The 20228-nt window shown below is 36.2% G+C and overlaps 1 protein-coding gene across 1 annotated transcript in view; it reads right to left on the bottom strand.

Moving 5' to 3' along the window:
- Nucleotides 1–20228, bottom strand: part of FCHO2 (FCH and mu domain containing endocytic adaptor 2) — a 119957-nt gene that overhangs the window by 70889 nt on the left and 28840 nt on the right. Inside the window, exons 3-8 of the mRNA XM_049707713.1 lie at nucleotides 19871–19945; nucleotides 16786–16927; nucleotides 16548–16700; nucleotides 8904–9008; nucleotides 2811–2909; nucleotides 1991–2087 (exon numbers count right to left, since the gene is read on the bottom strand). Of these exons, the coding sequence (XP_049563670.1) occupies nucleotides 1991–2087; nucleotides 2811–2909; nucleotides 8904–9008; nucleotides 16548–16700; nucleotides 16786–16927; nucleotides 19871–19945 (671 nt within the window). The remainder of the gene's footprint in view (nucleotides 1–1990; nucleotides 2088–2810; nucleotides 2910–8903; nucleotides 9009–16547; nucleotides 16701–16785; nucleotides 16928–19870; nucleotides 19946–20228) is intronic.

Raw genomic sequence — 20228 nt, forward strand, 5'->3', positions numbered from 1 at the left:
AGGAAACAGCAAGCAATTCAGGTTGGCTGCAATGGAAGGTGCCAGAAAAGAAAAATGGAAAGCAAGACTAAAGATTGGACAAGGGCAGGGGCTTCCCTGTTGGCGCAGTGGTTAAAAATCCGCCTGCCAATGCAGGAGACATAGGTTTGAGACCTGGTCCAGGAAGATCCCACATGCCGTGGAGCAACTAAGCCCGTGCGCCACAACTACTAAGGCTGCGCTCTAGAGCCTTTGAGCCACAGCAACTAAAGCACGCGCGCCTAGAGCCCGTGCTCTGCAACAAGAGAAGCCACTGCAATGAGAAGCCCATGCACCGCAACCAGGAGTAGCCCCCGCTCGCCACAACTAGAGAAAGCCTGCACGCAGCAATGAAGACCCAACGCAGCCAAAAATAAATAGATAAATAAATAAATCTATTAAAAAAAAAAAAGATTGGGCAAGGGCAGATCCCAAAAAGCTTTGAATCTAAGTCCAGAATCTAAATTTCATTCTGTCTATAATGAAAAGTCAAAGATTTATGAGTAATGCCATTATGAGTTCATAATTATATACCCAAACCATTAATGTGCTACAACATGTAAAACAGACTAGAGAAATCTCTACTGTGCCAGTATTTAGAAACCTGCTGCTGTATTCAATGAGGTAGGTAAGAAGGAAGGTCTGAAGGGAAAAATACTAATGGAATTGAATCAATACCATTTGAAACTTAACGAAACGTGTGAAAAAGGAAGTGAAGATGATTTAGGTTTCAAGCCTTAGCTGTGAACTGCACTGAAGAAAAATGGCTCCCAGACTTCTCTACAAATCACATATTCATTTTTCTGAATTCTAAACTATACTTTAACTTCTTTACTGGACTGAATAATTTTTACCTGTGGAATGAAAACAAGTATCTTGCAAGAATATGGTAGAGTAACCAATAGATTCAAGAAATCTAGAAGACTTGGGACTTCCCTGGTGGCACAGTGGTTGAGAATCTGCCTGCCAACACAGAGGATATGGGTTCGATCCCTGGTCTGGGAAAATCCCACATGCCGTGGAGTAACTAAGCCTGTGCGCCACAACTACTGAGCCCGCGCACCACAACTACTGAAGCCTACACACCCTAGAGCCTGTGCGCCGCAACTACTGAGCCCACGTGCCGCAACTACTGAAGCCCGCATGCTCTACGGCCCACGTGTTGCAACTACTGAGCCCGCGTGCTGCAACTACTGAAGCCCACACGCCTAGAGCCCATGTTCAGCAACAAGAGAAGCCACCGCAGTGAGAAGCCCGTGCATCACAAAGAGTAGACCTCACTCGCCGCAACTAGAGAAAAGCCTGTGCGCAGCAATGAAGACCCAGTGCAGCCAAAAATAAATAAAACAAAACAAAACAAAACAAATCTAGAAGACTGTAAGTATGCTGAGCAGGAGAAGAGAATGGTGCTTATTATATTTGATATAACATAACATGCTTATTAAAAGTAAGATTAAGGAAACCCATTATCATTTGTTCATAAAATAGGAACCAGGATGCCTATACTCACTGGTACATTCCCCAGTGTCTAAAATGGTACCCAGAATACTATTAGCACCCAATAAATAAATTTGTTGAATATATATGTGAATGAGGAAAGAAAAAAGTTATTAAATTTTACGAAATGTTCTCCACTGGCCTCAATGCTCTGAGGGCTTAATATTCTCTCCCACTCTTTGTCTCATTAAAATGGGCTTCTGTTGCTAACTCTACTTTTGAAAATATAAACTGTAATATATTAATTTAGTAAAGGTATGATAACCACTTTAAGTAGTACTAAATTATTAACTACTGAAGGTCAAAACAAAAACCTAACATACCATCAGACACAAAGTAAATGATATCTGAGATTTCACACAGATTTTTAGGTATCTCCCAAGCTCCATTTTGCAATTTTGGAATTTAAAGGCAAACACATTTGTTACTGGATGGGAAATGTGAATATGTTTCCTTGCAAAGTTTGTCATCTTACCAGGTCTTTCCTTCCCAGTGCCTTTTGACTCAGCAAATTTTTGTATCAAGCTTTCAACTGTAGTGTTAGCCATGTTATTCATAAATTCTTCATGGACCTATTAAAATGAAATAAAGATAAATTTTTTTCACTTTCCATAAATATTCTTACTGTATTTCAGACAAAACTTCCACAAAACAATTAAAATTCATTATACCAAAATATATATTTTTTGACCCAGAGCGTTTAAGAACTTTCATTTGCCTAATATGCTCTGTTACCTAACTCTGTTAGTAGATCTACGGATACAAACCACTTTTTACATGAACCCTTAACGTACGGTCTCACAGCCTTAGAAGTCAAGGCAGTGTCCTCTTCCTATCTTTGAGTGTTTTAGGGACATAAATCTTACGATAAATAAAACTTATACCGCAATGAAAATAGTATTAGAATTTTAGTAACCAAGAATAACAGAATTCATCTTTCTCTACTATATTTCAATGCACCCCAAATGTCATCGTTAAGGCACTTTTATATTTTTGGAAATTTTCTAAGCACAAGCTCTATAACTTATTGAAGTTGCTATGCTAAATTTTAAAATAGTAAAACTTTGTAATAAAGAAATATTCAAAAATTGTTAACTTCAGAATTTTAACTCCATAATTAATTTAAATTATCATCCTTCATAGGATGGTAAAATCCAGGTTATTCTGTATTTAATACATGTAAATACATATTCTTTACCTGAAATAATTCAGTATCATGTTATGAGTTATGATTTTTAGAGTCAGAAGTGAACATAAAATTCTCATGAATCAGTTCAATAAAAGTAAAAACGTACCTGGCCTATTTGTAAATGAATTTCCTTTATAGCATTTGACAAGGATCCTATAATTTCTTTTATATGAATGAGATGAGTTTCTTCAATATCTTGAAATTTCTGGGTAGCGAATATAAAAAATTACACACACACAGATATATTCTGAAATCAAAACACTTTTTAGAAGTCATCTTAATACAGCTAACCAAATTTGTCAAGTTATCATTAATATTTAACAATGCATCGAAAAATACAGCATTGAAAAAAGTTAACTTTTTGTTACATCATTTCTCAGGCAAATATGACTTTTTCAGAATCAGAAGATACCACAAATTAAAATCTATAATCATGGCCAGAAAATTAGAAGGAGACCCAGAAGAGAATAGTGTCAAAAAACCAAGTATTTCAAAAACTGAGAAACAATTAGTTTGCAGAGCTAAAACTACAGTTTACTTCTTAAGACTTTACAATCTAGCCCATAGACTTTCAAAAAGGTCTAATTCTGGAAATGTTAATACATAGTCTCCAAAAGAGACAGTCTATGGTCAAAGAAATCTGGGAAAGCCTGTATGTATACTCTGTCCCAGCAGTTCTCAACTGAAGGTAGAGATGATTCAGATGACCTGGAGAATGTTTTCAAACTATAAAACAAATAGATCCTCCATGACTACTTAGGCAATGGGCTGGAAAGAGGTAAGAATGTTGTTTGGAAAAAAAATCCCAGGTTATTCTGATATTTACTCCCCAGGAAGAAAACCACTGCTAGACTTGGCTTCACAATAAATGTATTAAAAACTGAAGTAACTGAGAAATACTAAAGTATCAAAACTTGTTTCACTCTGCTTAACCCAGTGTGTTCCAAATTTCTTTGACCATACAACCCTTTTTTCTTCTTCTCTGAATATCTATTAATATCTCACAGAACAATAATATTCCTCAAAACAGGATTTGGGAAATGTTGAACTAGTCATTTTCAAACAAAAATACATTTGTCATTTCCAGTGCACAAACCTGATTACCCACTTTCTTGCCAAATTACATCAGTTCTAAGGAGCAGGCCTAAATGTTTGCTATTTTTCCCTAGTTTATCAAATTAAATTCCCTCACCCCATATTTAATGTCCAATTTTCTTCAGCACTGAGTTACGTGATCAGAAATCACTAAGCCAAATAATCATGTCTATATTTGTGTAAAGGGTCTGAACTTCTAAAAAAAAATCAATTATGGTGAAATTAGTTTTGGCAGTAATGCAACAAAGTCCAAAAACTTAAATCCATTTTATTCATGAGGAATGATGAGTTAAAATAGAGTGCTTGTCTTGACTAATTCTGACCAAGTCCAATGAGAATACCAATACTGCAAGATCCTGAATTACCCTTAAGAACTGAGGAACATTCAGGAGAAGCATGATCCTATTTTACGTTCATATTATAAGAATTCACCCTCTGCTTAAATTTCTGCAATTTAATGAACAAGATATTTTCTCATAGACAGGTAGTCCCAAATCCAGGAAAGCTTGGTCAAACAGGCACTAATTTCAAATGGATGATCCCTAATTCCAAGGAAACTTGTGCCTTCTTCTTATTCTCTTTTGAAACACCTACATTGAATAAGTCAGATCCTTAATAATTGAGAAATATCTTGAAGCATGAAGCCAAACAGAAACTAAAAGCATGATTCAGCTACAATCTTGAAACTGTGCTTTATTTTTGGTGGGAGGACTGCTAAATATCAGAATTCCTCAAAATTAGTGACTACGAAATAAGTTCAGAGTTATTCAGCAATGGGAATATAGTATCAAGTGTTTGAATATAAATGAATAAATCTTCTTGAACAAATCAGAGTTCTTCCTCCTTGCAATTTCAAATCCACTGTGTTCATATGTACTGTTATATTAGATTTTTTAAAAAGTACAATTTTGTCAGCCAGGAGAGGTATAGAAAAGCACTCTAATACTAAAACTCCTTAATCTGAGGGTGTTGCTCAAGCAAATCTCAAATTTCCTTGAACTAGCCATCTAACTGTTCAAAGTAAACAAAATCTCCCTACTGTTTCAAGTTTTTTAAGTGTCATTAACTGACAGTGGTGAAAAGCATAAGCACAGAGTCACAATTTTAATAATGCTTATTCTCAACTCAAATGCAAAAACTTACATCACAAGTACTCCAAGTAAATTCTAACTTCTTTCACCCCAGGTAAATATATGTCCTGCCATTTCATTCTCACTAGATTGACAGGCCCCTTCCCACTAGGATTAAGTCAACCCGCTTGGCCTGGAACAAAAGGAAAGTAGAGAAGCAAAAGAATTCTTTTCCCTTCTAAATAACCCAAAATAAAGTCTACTGTCTATCAAGAAACAAAAGTTCACCTGTCCTACAGTTGTGCGTGTGTGACAGACAGAGAGAGACAAAGAGGGAACATGAGAGAGAACACACATACACATCAGCACAGTATACCATCAACTTTAAAAGCACCATGGTTAAACATCTGCTCAAACAAATTAATGTTTCCATCTTGGAACTGGCAAGATAAACAGTTAAAATGCAATTTGAAAAAATGTAATGAGGAAGCAGAAAGAGGTAAGGAGAGGGAAAGATGAGTGCTGAAGATTCTTTATAAGGTAATATATACAAACAAAAAACACTGACTCTGGGCTTCCCTGGTGGCACAGTGGTTGAGAGTCCACCTGCCAATGCAGGGGACATGGGTTCGTGCCCCGGTCCGGGAAGATCCCACTTGCCGCGGAGCGGCTGGGCCCATGAGCCATGGCCGCAACGGGAGAGGCTACAGCAGTGAGAGGCCCGCGTACCACAGAAAGAAAAAAACAAAAAAACACAAAAAAAAACACTGACTCTAACAAATTCTAATTTGTTTTTTCAAATTAAATAACTGAAAGGCAAACATTTTCACTGATAGAAATTAATCATTTTGATAGGAAATTAACAAATCAATAATAACTGCCTTATAAATGAGTGTTCCTAATGATTTAAAAGATAAAAGAGAACTTGCTGAAGTCTACAATGACCTCAGTTGCTATAGAAATTGAAACTTTTTATCTCACTAGAGATGGAGCCTCATTTAACACAACTAAACCCTTCTTGAAACATTATCATTTCCGAGCTGCCATGACATTACATTTCCCAGTCTTATTCCTTCTCTGGCTTCTCCTACGTGGGTTTCAGCATCTCTTCCTCTCCCAAACTGACAATGATGAACCTCTCAGAGCTTGGCCATTATTTCCCCACACTCTATCCAAAGGTGATGTCATTATGGCTGTGTGTACTGTCCAGCCCCTATTTTATAAAGTCCCAATCCTTTATTCAAAACCTTTGGGACCAGCTGTTTTGGAATTTAAATATTTTGGATTTTTAAAAATAAAGATAACGTGGTGTTACCATATATCTCATAATACTACCAACAGGATCTGCAGTGGCATCTGTTTATCAAACACTAAAGGAAAACATGTATATTCAGTCTAAGTAGGATAAAGAGACTACAAATTAGCCTCACATCGGTTCAAGTTTTGCTGCCAACTGAGTTCCAGGAAAAAGATTCTTGGTTTTCAGAGCTTTTGGAATTCAGAATTGTGGATAAGGGATGTGAATATTATGTCCAGGCAAGATTACTTACAGCCTCCAAAACTGCCCATTTGATGTCTCCACTTAGGTATACACAGCTCAAAATTAACATGTTCAAAACTGAGCATCTCATGCTCTTCCGACCCCTCAAACTAACAGCTCTTCATCTAGCCTTTGCCATTCATCTCTATACACATAGGCTTACAAGCCAAAACCTGGAAGAGATCTTGAATCCCTTTAGAATTCTCCCATTCACCCTACCCCTGCCATCTCCAAATGCATTCACTTGTCTCCTTCTACAAGGCCACCACACTGACCCTTATCCTTCTCACTGGACTATGATACTGCCTTCCAAATTGGACTCTTTTTTTTTTTTTTTTTTTTGTAGTACGCGGGCCTCTCACTGTTGTGGCCTCTCCCGTTGCAGAGCACAGGCTCCGGACGCGCAGGCTCACGGGCGTGGCCATGGCTCACGGGCCCAGCCGCTCCGCGGCATGTGGGATCTTCCCGGACCGGGGCACGAACCCATGTCCCCTGCATTGGCAGGCGGACTCTCAACCACTGCGCCACCAGGGAAGCCCCAAATTGGACTCTTGATTCTCCTTTGGCCTCACTATAATCCATTCTTCATGAAACTGTCAGAATTAGCTTTAAAAATGCAGACCATATCCTGTCACGTCCCTGCATACAGCTCTTCAATGTATTCCAACTGCTCTTGGAAGAAAACCTAAACCCTTACTAAAGCCTGGTCCTTGATTATCTCTTTAACCTCATTTCTAACCACCATCTCTCCTTACTCAGTTTCAGTAAGCATTTTTTACTTTCTAGAATGTGATCTCTCTTTTACACATCTGGGTCTTCACATCCATGGTCTCCAATGCCTAGAACACTCCTGCCCTAGAATGAGTCTCTTACTGATGCTTCAAGTCTCAGTTTTAAATGTTACTTCTCCAAAATGGACTTTCGTTAACTCCCTAATCCAAATTAGGTCAACCCCATTATTCTATCCCATGGAAGCTTGTTCTTTTCCTTTGTAACATTTCTAGTAATTTGTAACTTTATATTTAAGCATATATTTAATGTCTGTCTCCCTCCCCTACACTGTATACTCCATGTAGAGCAGAGAGAACTTGTTTTATTTACATATATATTGTATACACCCAGCGTCTAGCACAGTGCCCACAGCATGGTAAGTACAGATGGATGCATGATGCCTGCACACAAGCACGCAAGCCGTCTGTTTCTGAGGTGTGAATCATTCACCACTCCAAGCAAGAAGACTCCCTAGAATCCAAAAAGTCAGACTCATGGTCCTTCTTCACACTTACAGAGTGTCTACCATGAGCTGAAAACTGTTTTAAGTGCTGAGGAGACAGCAGTAAACAAATCAATCCCTGCTCTTACAGAACTTATATTTTAGTGGGGGGAAGACAGACAACAAAATATGTGGGTAGAAGAGCCAGTGTGCCTCACCATATTTCTAGCCCCTCGAACATGATGACTAAGAATGTTCTAAGAAGAGGTTCTTCCACCAGCCTCAGGGCCAGAGTGAAGAGCTAAGCCATGATGAACAAGTAGCATGATAAAAAATAAACACTTGCTATTGTAAGCCACTGAGATTTTGGGGGTTCTCTGTCACAGCAGCATACCATCCTATCCTGTCTGACACAGTAAATTAAATGCATGGTGTCAGATGATGACAGGTGCTAAGGAGAAAAACAAAACAAGAAAAGAGGACAAGAGGTGAAGGTAGAAGTTTTGGGTATAATTCATAAAAGGCACCCATCTTAAATCTAGGCCTTTAACTAAGGCTCTAAGAACATCAAATTGAATATAATTTATCCCAAGCTTATAGAGACAGATTTTTTTTTTTTTTTCCCCCGGTATGTGGGCCTCTCACTGTTGTGGCCTCTCCCGTTGCGGAGCACAGGCTCCGGACGCGCAGGCTCAGCGGCCATGGCTCACGGGCCCAGCCACTCTGCGGCATGTGGGATCTTCCCGGACCGGGGCACAAACCCGTGTCCCCTGCATTGACAGGCGGACTCTCAACCACTGCGCCACCAGGGAAGCCCGAGACAGACGTTTTTTAACTGATTGTCTGTCTTCCCTTACTAAAATGGAAGTTCTATGAGAGCAGGGATTCTTGACTGTTTTGTTAACCACTATATCCTCAGCACTGAGTCATTTCCAGTTTTCTTCTTAAGTCAATTTTAAAACCCATACATAATCATTACTGTCTTCATCATCTACCAATGTCCTCATTTTCTCCAATGCTCCTTAAACATTCTAGTCAATCTGAATAATCCCTTATGATATTATAACTATTGATTCTTGGTCTTCAATCTCCAAAACAAGATGTATATTTTTAAAACAGCATTATTAAAACACTGAGATTGTGCATTTTAACATTTTTTAATACTAAAAAATTTTATGACAGAAAAATTATATTATTTTTATCACTAATATAATTTATTATAATTTACAAACAATAAACACAAATATCCTGTTTTAGATTTAAAGCCTTAAAAATACCAACCTGAGCTGTTTCTGTCATTTTCTGTTCAAAATCAGCTTTTCCTAATGCATATTTTTCCACATAGAGTTTATAGGTATCTGTAGCTTTCTTAGATTTAACAGTTGCCTGTAACAAAACAGAAACATTTTGAACTATACAAAATATTTTTTATTTCCTGATATAAGTTTATATGAAATAATAATTTAAGTGCATTTTAAGAAATGAGGCCTATGTTGAGTTCAAGATGACAAAAACTAATACCTTTTTTTAAGTCCTCCTTAGTGGTATTTTTTGTTACAGTCACACAATAATGCAGAAATTAAATGCTAATTCTCTTGTCTGATGGAACGTGTTTTAAAAAGTTAAAATACTTTCATTTTATAACCCAGAGTAAGATCACACAACCACATAATAGTACAATGTTACTAAAAATTCAACAAACAATACTGTGACAATACCCTCAGAATATGCTTGACACTCCTTTACACACCTGTGAGTCTTTCTTCCTTCCACAACAGATATTCCATTTAATGTCTGATCAGTGACTATAAAGCTAGCTCAAAAGTTGAAAAAAAAAAATCAATTTTCCTTGAGGTTTCTCAGTTTCCATTGTGCTCCGGAAAATCTATAAATTTGTTTTTAATCATTGCCTATTTTTCAAGAAATTGTTACTGCATTATTATAGTTCTAATTTTATCAAAGTTACTTACTCAATAAAAACTTAATAATATGTTAAATATTAGGCAGTGACGAATATGAATACAAATTATATAGAGATCGTTTCTTCAGGGACTTCATAGAAGAAGTATAACCCATATACATAAACAGCTAGAAACTGGTGGAAAGTAACAAAGAAGTAAAAACAAATTTTATGGAAGATGGATATTAAGGAAGAAGAAAAACTATGTGTCACTTGTAGGTTGGGGCAGACATGTGGCTATCAAGAAATCTGATTATTCTCAAAGGATTGATCAATTTGGATACAGGAAGTTTGAAGGGAAGGGGTGTTGCAGTAAATAAGAGTTTAAAGAAGATCAAAAAAAGAAAAGCTATAGGATTTCAAGATAAAAGATCTCCACTTTCTTGATGAGGTAAGAGGGGGTCTGCTACGAGTGAAGAAGAGTAGGGTAGGGTTGGGAACTTCAGGAGAATAAAGAAAGTTTCAAACCATGGTTGTGGAGGATGCAACTGGTAATAACTACAGGAGTAAAAGTCTTGCAAAGAGCCACTGAGGGCTAAGCTGCAAAACTTGGAATTTGTGCAGAGCCAATCAGAGCCAGTAGGTAATTATCTCCAGCTATGTTCAGGAGTCTAAGAATAAGTATTTGAAACAGAAAGTTGGGTTTACCTGGAGGTTTGGGGTTGGCAAGCGATGCATACAGTCTTATTCTTTAAAAAGGCAACTCTGTACTCTCTCTAAAATATAATTGCATATATTATATTAAACATATATGCTTTATGCTTGTGGGCCTTCTTAAATAAAGAATATAGGATGCCACTTTATCTTGTAGTGTATCAAAACGGTATCTTGTATCAGAACTGGTTTCGGAGCCAAAAGAAACTGGATTCAACTTTTAGCTCTACAATTTACTACCCAGTTGACTTTCAGTTTTATATAGTTCTCTCATTCCTAAAATGGAAATACCACATATTTTTTTTAGAGCTTTGGCACAGATGAAATGTAATTTATGTAAATGCTTGGGACAGGGACTACAAAATAAATAGTATCTGCTATTAAACATCAACAGGAACATACATCATTATATTTTGCTGTTACACTTTGCTGTTATTATATCTAAGAGCTGTTCTAAGCTCTACCCCTAGAGTAAGTGTCTAAAACCTACAATGATTTTCTAGTTTGCTCCTAGGGACCTTTTTTTAAACTCTCTTCCCATTGTCTAGCCGTATGACATTATTTTATACTACCGTTAATATACTTCCTCTAACATCCTTGCCCTTTCAAACATTTAACAATTAGATGAGATGGATATTTAGAGTTGAAAAACTACCTTCACGGGAAGTCCAGATAACCAAGTTTGCTAGAATTTATTTTAAAAACAATTTTAATGCCATGGTTATCTGCGTTTCCTTTTGGATTTTGTTATGCCAAGAGACTTGGAAGAAGAGAATTTCTTCCAGCTACCTAAATTTTCAGTCTATACAAGAGTAACAAGCAACCCACAGTCCATGGAGTGATTTTTAATGACATAGTCTAGCAAAATGATATATTCCCACTGGGAGCCCCTTCTTCTTTGCTTCTTCTTCATCCTAACACTACTCTTTTCCTCTGCTGCCTATTAAGTTATTGCCTTATAATTTATGTGTCGGCTGTTGATAAATACATGAGCATTTGAAATTTGAAAGGAAATTCATAAACAATGGAAAAGTCCCTCAAAATATAACTATAATGATTGTGTCCATACTTTTTTTAAAGTAATTTATTCCATTACAGGTTCTACACAAAATAAGACACCTCCCTTTCTAAACTTACCATTAAAACCTTTCTCTAGTAGCCTCTTGTTCTGTACTATTCAATAAGTCTTAGCTCCTCAAAAAGAAGGAAGCTTCTTGAAGACAGAGGAGATAATATGTACTCAGCCTTTAAGAACCTTCATAACAACTAGCATGATGACAGGCATACAAATTCATAATCCAACCATCAGAAAATATGTGAATGAACCATTTAAAAAGGGAAGAACTGAGTCTATAGCCTATATTTAAAGTAAACTCTTAATTTTTATTATATTAATAAACAGGAAAAGTTCAAATAATATTGCTGATATTTCCTAGTAGACACATGTTGCACTGTAGACAACATAATGGTTTCTCACTTACAAAAAAAGAAAGAAGATACCCTTTATAAGTTCTAATATATTTTTTACATCAGCTTTCACTCTTCAAAGGTAAACATCATATGTCAGAATAAGGAAATTACATACCAACTTAAAGAAGCATCTTAGAAAACTGGCAAAAATAGTACTTAATAATGAATAAATTTCTTTAAAGAGTTTATTGATTAACAAGGTATTTTAAGTAATGACAAAAAGATTTAAAGAAAACTAAGGGTATCCTATAAAAGAATATAGAGGCCACTTTAGAATGTAATCATATTCTGGACTTCCCTGGTGGTGCAGTGGTTAAGAATCTGCCTGCCAATGCAGGAGACACGGGTTCGAGCCCTGGTCCAGGAAGAACCCACATGCTACGGAGCAACTAAGCCCGTGCGCCACAACTACTGAGCCTGCGCTCTAGAGTCCATGAGCCACAACTACCGAGCCTGTGTGCTGCAACTACTTAAGCCCATGAGCCTAGAGCCCGTGCTCCGCAATAAGAGAAGCCACTGCAATGAGAAGCCTGCGCACCACAACGAAGAGTAGACCCCGCTCACTGCAAACAGAGAAAGCCCGTGCACGGCAACAAAGACCCAACACAGCCAAAAATTAAACGAATAAATAAATAAATAAATTTATTTTTAGAAAGAATGTAATCGTGGGCTTCCCTGGTGGCACAGTGGTTGAGAGTCCGCCTGCCGATGCAGGGGACACAGGTTCGTGCCCCGGTCTGGGAAGATCCCACATGCCATGGAGCGGCTGGGCCCGTGAGCCATGGCCGCTGAGTCTGTGTGTCCGGAGCCTGTGCTCCACAACGGGAGAGGCCACAACAGTGAGAGGCCCGTATACCGCAAAAAAAAAAAAAGAATGTAATCGTATTGGGAATATATATATTTTTTGAAAGCAAGAAACATCTCTCATAGGAAATGACTATACAGCAACACTCAGTTAAGTCAAAATGACTTTCTAAATAGTATCTTTGCTTAGTAAAACTATAAATTCTTAGGGTAGACTCACAGAAACTAAATGCCCCAGTAGTAACAAACTTGACCACTTTTGTAAAGTGATTATTAAAAGGGATGTTGGAGCATAGCAACTTATGCTTTAAAAGCAATAGCTATATTTCTTCTCATAAACAAAAGACTGGCCTTAATAGATTACCTACTGATAACAAAATAAATCCTACATTTTATTCATTTCCTTAGCATTATATATAAGTTTACTGATGTACTACCAGAAATATTTCTGTTTAAGTGTCTATAATTTTTATAGTAAACTCCTATGAATCAAATATATACATATAAAATAAGTACTCTGTCATAGTCCACAAATATGAGTAACTTCTAAATGGTGCTTTATAAAAATAAGGGTTTGTGAATGAAGATGAGAAGCGTACTATGTCATAATAGCCAATAAGTGTTTATGTTTTCAAGTTCACCAAAGGAAAAACAGTTCAAAGATCTATGTTTAAAAAAAATCTACATTCATGTTAATAAAGAGCTTATTTATTACAGGCCAAAATAAATTTACTTAGGCTTGGATTTGAATATATATAAATCAGAGACCCATTAACACATCTAGTATCACAAGCAAAGATGTCACCTCTGAGCAGAACAGTTAGAAAAAAGCACCCCTTCCTCTTCTTTTCTTTTTGCTGATTGAGAAGATTTAGACTATACTTCTATTCTCTCAGTAGTTATGCTTAATGTTCATGCTTGCAAAATGAACTTTCGAGATACTCCTGAATCTTTTTTCACAGTCAGATTCTGACCCTTCTCAGTTACTTCCAATTCAGGGACTGCTGAGGTCTGCTTTTTTCCCCACATAGTATTATCTTCAATGTCACCAAAAGCATTACTGACAGAGCATTTCTTAAAAGTGTTCCACTATCATCTCCAGATTTTCTTCCAAACATTGGTGCTCACATTTTCTTGATCTTACCAGGTTTCAACAAAAGGTTTTCAGACAACAATCAGAACTAATCCTTCCTCAATGCTCTTAAAGTGGTCTGTTAATTGAAACATCAACGTGTTGCAGTTGTCCAATCATGCCACTAGGTATATAACAACCAAGTTCACAGAGGCAGTGAAACTACACCACAAATGCCACCATGCCAACAGTGATTATATGATACTATCATTTGATGATGCATTCTGATTTCAGAGATGTGAGGAAAAAGATACACCCGGTAGCTTTTAATATTCTCTTTTTCTCTGGTGCCTCGTTCTGAATTTATCTTTATTTAACCTGCTTAATACCAAGAATGTACTTTTGATCTAAGAACTCCTGAGTTTTTTTAATTCTGAAATATTCTGATCTGTTAACTCTTCAAATATTACCTGTCTACCATCCTCTCCATTTTTTTTTCTTCTGAAATCCACATCAGATGAATGTTGGTAACCTTTATTCTCTGTACTATGTTATGGGTGAGTGCCCAAATTCAATCTTTCACTATATTAGCTCTAAAGTTTGTCTTCTCTGTTGTTTTTTTTAAAATTTCAATAACCATATATTTCATTGCCAAATTTTCTGGTTAGCTGTTTTCCCATCTACTAGATCTTATTTCATTATCTCTCTTAATTTCTTTAATATAAATTTATATTCGTTTGCATATCTGAACATCCTCAACAAACACGAACGTTTCTGATCATCTATTTTATAAATCTAAATTTTATTTGGAGTGAATTCTTATTCTAATTGTTAAATTTATTGCCACCTGTCTTAGCAGAGGTATCCCCTGCTTTTCAAAAGTTTGTCTTACAAGTTTGTTTGCTTTTACAAAAGAATTATATTAGTTCCTGTTTTCACGAACTGAAAAACATTCAAAGAGGATTTTCACTTTTACAAAAACAGGTGAAAAGAAAAATAGCATTCAGCGTTTGCTTTGCAGGAGCCGTTACAGAGGCAGCGCACACCCTGAGAAGCAGTGAAAGTGGCACCACCAAGCTCCTTCCCAGGATCTACACTCAGCATCGGTCTCCAAAGCTTTGAACTGTGTCTGTAAGCATCTGTGCTTTATCTCAATTTATTTTGTGCATGCATTAGCAAGATGTGTTCTAAGGTACTTGCTTCTCTGCTTACGCCATTTTGGCTTATGAAAGGTTTCACAGGAACACTCTACTGTTGTATAGCAGGGAAAGCTATATTAGCTATATTAGATTCCTTAAGATGTGCTTTTGCTCATTTCAGGTGGGAGGTTTCTTGTTTTTTCCCCTCTCTCTTCTCTCTCTCCCTCCATCAGTGATGCTGGAAAAACTCTATAGAATACAAGGTAAACATCACCTCCTAGGATTGTGTTATATTCTATCATTTATGCTCACCCATCCCCATTTAGCAGTTTCAGGTTATCTCCTGCCAGCCCTCCAAGGCCCCAATTTAGTATTAGTCTTATAAAGGTAGCTTTTAATTAATTCCCTGGAAGAATATAGGGGATATGAACGAAACAGTCATGAACTGGTTCCTTGGCCTGACTGCCAGTCAGAACTGCATCCTTAAACCCCAACTTCCAATAATGCTTTAGCCCTTCAGCAGCTCAACAGTCTTTTTTCACTACTTATAGTTTCACCAAGTGAGTGGGGTTCCTTGGGCTTCATCTCAAGCGGGGAATATTTAGTCCCCTTTACCACACAAGAGCTAAATTCCACTGCCTAACTTAGGACTTTGGGTCCAACAGCCCTGCATAATCAATCTCTACATGCCCTTCTGAGTTTCTGTTCCATTTCTGGTTCATTATGAAGATAATAGTCTTCTTTTTGGAGCATGTTATTTTGCTTTATTTTCCCTTTTCATATATTTTATTCTTAACTGCTATGCCTGGAATGAAGAGCATTTTAAAATCATGAACTTACTGTGCCTCATTTTTTACCCCCTCCCAATTTTTATTTATCACACAAAACACTAAAGGAAACATATTACCCCAAATTCCATTGACTGTTTTGATTTTTCCAGATGCTCTTCTGGTTTTTGCCCATGTATATACACTTTTATAATTATTATAATTGCAACATAATTACAGTTTTGTTATTTTTTAATGGCAATTTCAAATATTCTACAAAGCTTTCAAAATTATCACTCCCTATGGCTGATTCCTAAATGATATATACCACATCAAACAAGTGGATAGTTAAACTGTTTTGAAAGGGGAAAAATATCTACTTTTAATCAAAATGAGAGTGGGGGAAAAGGTTGTGGTTTACCACAATACTACATACATGGGCTCAAAGTCAGCAATAAATCACCCACAACATATATTTAAAGTTTATCTCAAGTAACTATTGCCTTGCTAAATCTACCAAAGTCTTGCTTCAAAAAAATTTTTACCTCATTATTAAATCTTACACCAAGCAGCATCTCATCAATTATCTTATAAAAATATCCTGCAGGGCTTCCCTGGTGGCACAGTGGTTGAGAGTCCGCCTGCCTATGCAGGGGACACGGGTTCGTGCCCCGGTCCGGGAAGATCCCACATGCCGCAGAGCGGCTGGGCCCGTGAGCCATGGCCGCTGAGCCTGCGCATCTGGAGCCTGTGCTCCACAACAGGAGAGGCCACAACAGTGAGAGGCCCACGTACCGCAAAAAAAAAAAAAAAAAAAAATCCTGCAAATGTGTCACCAATATAAAGAAATCATTCCTTTTTATGTATTTGCTAATCTATCTACCAGATACAACATATTTTGTAAACCTACTTCTGTTTCACTTAGGTAAATCACTAACCCTCAGAGGCACAGTGACTTCATCTTTAATATGAGATCATTCTTGAGTGTTTAAAGATTAAAGGCAGTCTTGTATTTGAAAATGCTTGAAACCACAGAGGTATTATTTTTATTACAATTACCTTTTCTATTTCTCTTTGTGTAGCTCCTTCCTTTTTCAAACGTTCCTGTTCTACACATTTGGCATTGTAATTTTCCTTGGATTTCTGGAGGGCTTGAGTTATGCTCTGAATGGTTTGAACAGCTTCCAGAGTTCCTGCAACTTCTTCTTTAGTCTGTTTGGTATGAAATGATTCATCAAAATGCAGAACTACAAAGCATTCAATATCTGACCAATCAATCCTTTAACAAAACTGATACCTTTTTATGCGATTTTACTTGTTCTTCTCCATACTTCTGAACTTCTTTTATTAATTCTTGTAATTTTCTAACAAGATCCAAGTGACAATTTGCTAATTTCTCTGTAGATGTTTTGAACACATCCCACACTGGTGCAAATGTTCTAAAGCAAAGAAAACATGGGAATAATTTACTAACAGGAAGAAAAAGTTTAAGGTTCCAGAATAGAACCAATGGAAATAATGTTATATTCAGTCATTTTAATTAGTCAAAAGATGAAATTAAATTAAATCACAAATGAAACGACTGACAGCCTGACCTTGATTTTTTTCAAAATCCTTGGTTAATTAGTTAAAATATTTTTATACCTCAGATACAGAGAAATGAGTTAACTCATATCACAGGTCTGGCCATGACCCTCCCTTAATTATAACGTGTCATTTTCTGAGTTGATTTGGTTATTTAGATTTGTATCAGAAGCCCTTCTAATCACTGTCTACTGTTTAAAACTAACTTATTATCAAATCTAAATTTTAGACTCTTCAGTGCTCCATTTAAAATGCTTCATCAAAAATAAAAGCTCCTGCAAATTCCCTGGCAGTCCAGTGGTTAGGACTCCGTGCTTCCAATGCAGGGTCACAGGTTCGATCCCTGGTCGGGGAACTAAGATCCCGCATGCCTGCAGTGCGGCCAAAAAAACCAAATAAATAAAATTAAGAAGATAAAAGCTCCTCTGAATTTAAACATGCAAAAGTCAAATTTGTACATGATTTTTTAAGTGCCTTCATCATTAAAATTTATTGAAGAATGACTTTAAAACTGTTATCTGAAACTTTGTTTCAGATTTTACCCGTGTACTTCAACAAACACTGAGAGTCCCCTTTCTACTACACTTGGTATAGAATGTATGACATACTTTCCTACCACTTCTTCTCAACATTGAGAACTTAATATTTTCAACAGGTTCAACTACTTCCAAGAGTTACTACATTATAATATTTTGAATAATACTTAGGATGCCAAAGGTTAGTTTAAACTAATCTGGTCAGTAGGGAATGATATAAGAATAATTTTATCCTATGCTTTCCTCAGGTACTTCCTCAGAGATTTTCAACAGCACGTGCTTTGCTCTATGATAAAACAAAAACAAATAGCAACAATGATCACTAACGCAAGACGGTAGAGACAGAAATTACTTACCCTAATATGTACTCTGTGCCAGTTACTGCATTTCCTACCCAGTAGGAAAGCTAACTGACAACAATCATTTTAAGCAATAACAAAAAGTTCAAAGAGAATAATTAAAATACTTAAATAGGACTGTTCTGATTAGATCTTACCTCACACTTTTAAATCTAACCAGCACTAAATGTGGCAAGTAGTTAGATGGAAAATTTTGAGAGAAAAAAGGACACCTGAAAAGTATCCACTCACTACAGCACCAAAATACATGTACATCACTTCAGGTAAACCTGATACATGATAGTCTAGACTTTACAAAACAGGTAAGATGAGAGTGTCCCTTTACTTTACCCAAGGATTATTTACACTGAAAGGAGGTTCAACATAAGATTTCTTTAAATACAGGTTTCTTTAAGGAATTCCAAGTATCATTCCATTTTTTAAAGTTTGACATACACAACTTTTTTCTGGTCAGGTAATACAAGTTAATGCACAATGAGCACTAAGAAAGGAAATTGACCAATCCAAAATATGTTTAAATGCAACTAAATACAGAAAGATAAAATTCAATTCTTGCCTAAATATGTATCAGTAAACAAAAACATTAATATTTAAAATCTTTATAATCTTAAGTAACAACACTAACACAAAAAATAAAATATCACCTATTATTCATGAAAGACACATATTCCAAAGACAGAAATGTTTTCAGTAACTTTATTAGAAAACACATGTTTTTTTCTACCTCCCACCTGGTAACTAAAAATAAGAATTTCCTATATTAAAACCATGGCCTCATACTGAGTGAAATAAGTCAGACACAGAAAGACAAATATCATGTGATATTGCTTATATGTGGAATCTGAAAAAAAGGGGGGGTACAAATGAACTTATTTACAAATCAGAAATGGAGTCACGGATGTAGAAAACAAACTTACGGTTCCCAAGGGATGGGGGGAGGGATAAATTGGGAGACTGGGACTGACATATACACTCTACTATATATAAAACAGATAACTAACAATAGCCTGCTGAATAGCACAGGGAACTCTACTCACTACTTTGTAATGGCCTACATGGGAAAAGAATCTTAAAAAAAACAAAAACAGAAGTAGAGTCACAGATGTAGAAAACAAACTTATGGTTACCAAGGGATGGGGTGAGAGGGGGAGAACTGGGAGATTGGGGTTGACGTATACATACTAGTATATCTAAAATAGATAACTAATAAGAACCTATTGTATAGCACAGGAAACTCTGCTCAATACGCTGTAATGGCCTACTTGGGAAAAGAATCTAAAAAAAGAGTGGATATTTGTATATGTATAACTGACTCACTTTGCTGTACACCTGAAACTAATACAACATTGTAAATCAACTCTACTCCAATAAAAAGTTTTTAAAAATAATAAATAAATATTTCTAAAGTATCAATCATACTGGACACCTAAAAGAATGAGTATATGAGAGAAAAATAAATTATTTATTAAAAAGAAAAACAACAAAACATGGTCAATTGGTTAAAGCTAGGTTCTGTTATTCCAGTTACTTTCTGGCCCTTCTACTGTGGTCAATAAAGAAGAAATTATGTTTTAGAAGAGGCACGTCTACATGGAGGAGTTAGAAACAGGAGGCTGCCAGAAAAGTGAGGAGAGATATGGAAAAAAGAAGGAAGAATGAAGTTGTATTGTGTAGTTTAACAAAGGGAAAAAAGTAAGTTTCATTTACTTTGTGTTAACTGATTCAGCAAATTCAATTATACTTTCTATCAAGTCAAGAATATATTCACATATAGACGCATTTTGAATAAACACATTACATACTATTATATTTATGAACCATTTTATCCTCAATGGGAACCTACTATTCTCATAAACTTTGCCTAAATCAACATTGAAAGAGTTCTTCAAAGAAATTAACTCACCCAAGTTGTGAATAATTGCTTGCAGATTTTGCTAGTTTTGTCATTGACCTGGAGTACGCCTCTTCTATTGTAGCTCTGTTAAATCAAATTTCCATATTATAATAGCTCTTGTTTAATGACCAAACACATAGCAAAATTATTAAAATACAGTCACAACTGTAGAAACAAAAAGATAACTCAAAGTATATATTAAAAATAAGTAGGTATGTGGTCATGAATTTCTAGCTTATCTTTAAATGGCCTTTGTGCACATCTACTTAAAGAACTAGTCTGGTATAGAACTAAAATAATGTATTGATATACCACCAAAAAAACTTTAGTGAAGTCACTCCTCTTCTTACCTTTAGTATCAATGGTT

This window comes from Orcinus orca, chromosome 3 (genome assembly GCF_937001465.1).
Source record: "Orcinus orca chromosome 3, mOrcOrc1.1, whole genome shotgun sequence".
NCBI classification, from domain to species: domain Eukaryota; kingdom Metazoa; phylum Chordata; class Mammalia; order Artiodactyla; family Delphinidae; genus Orcinus; species Orcinus orca.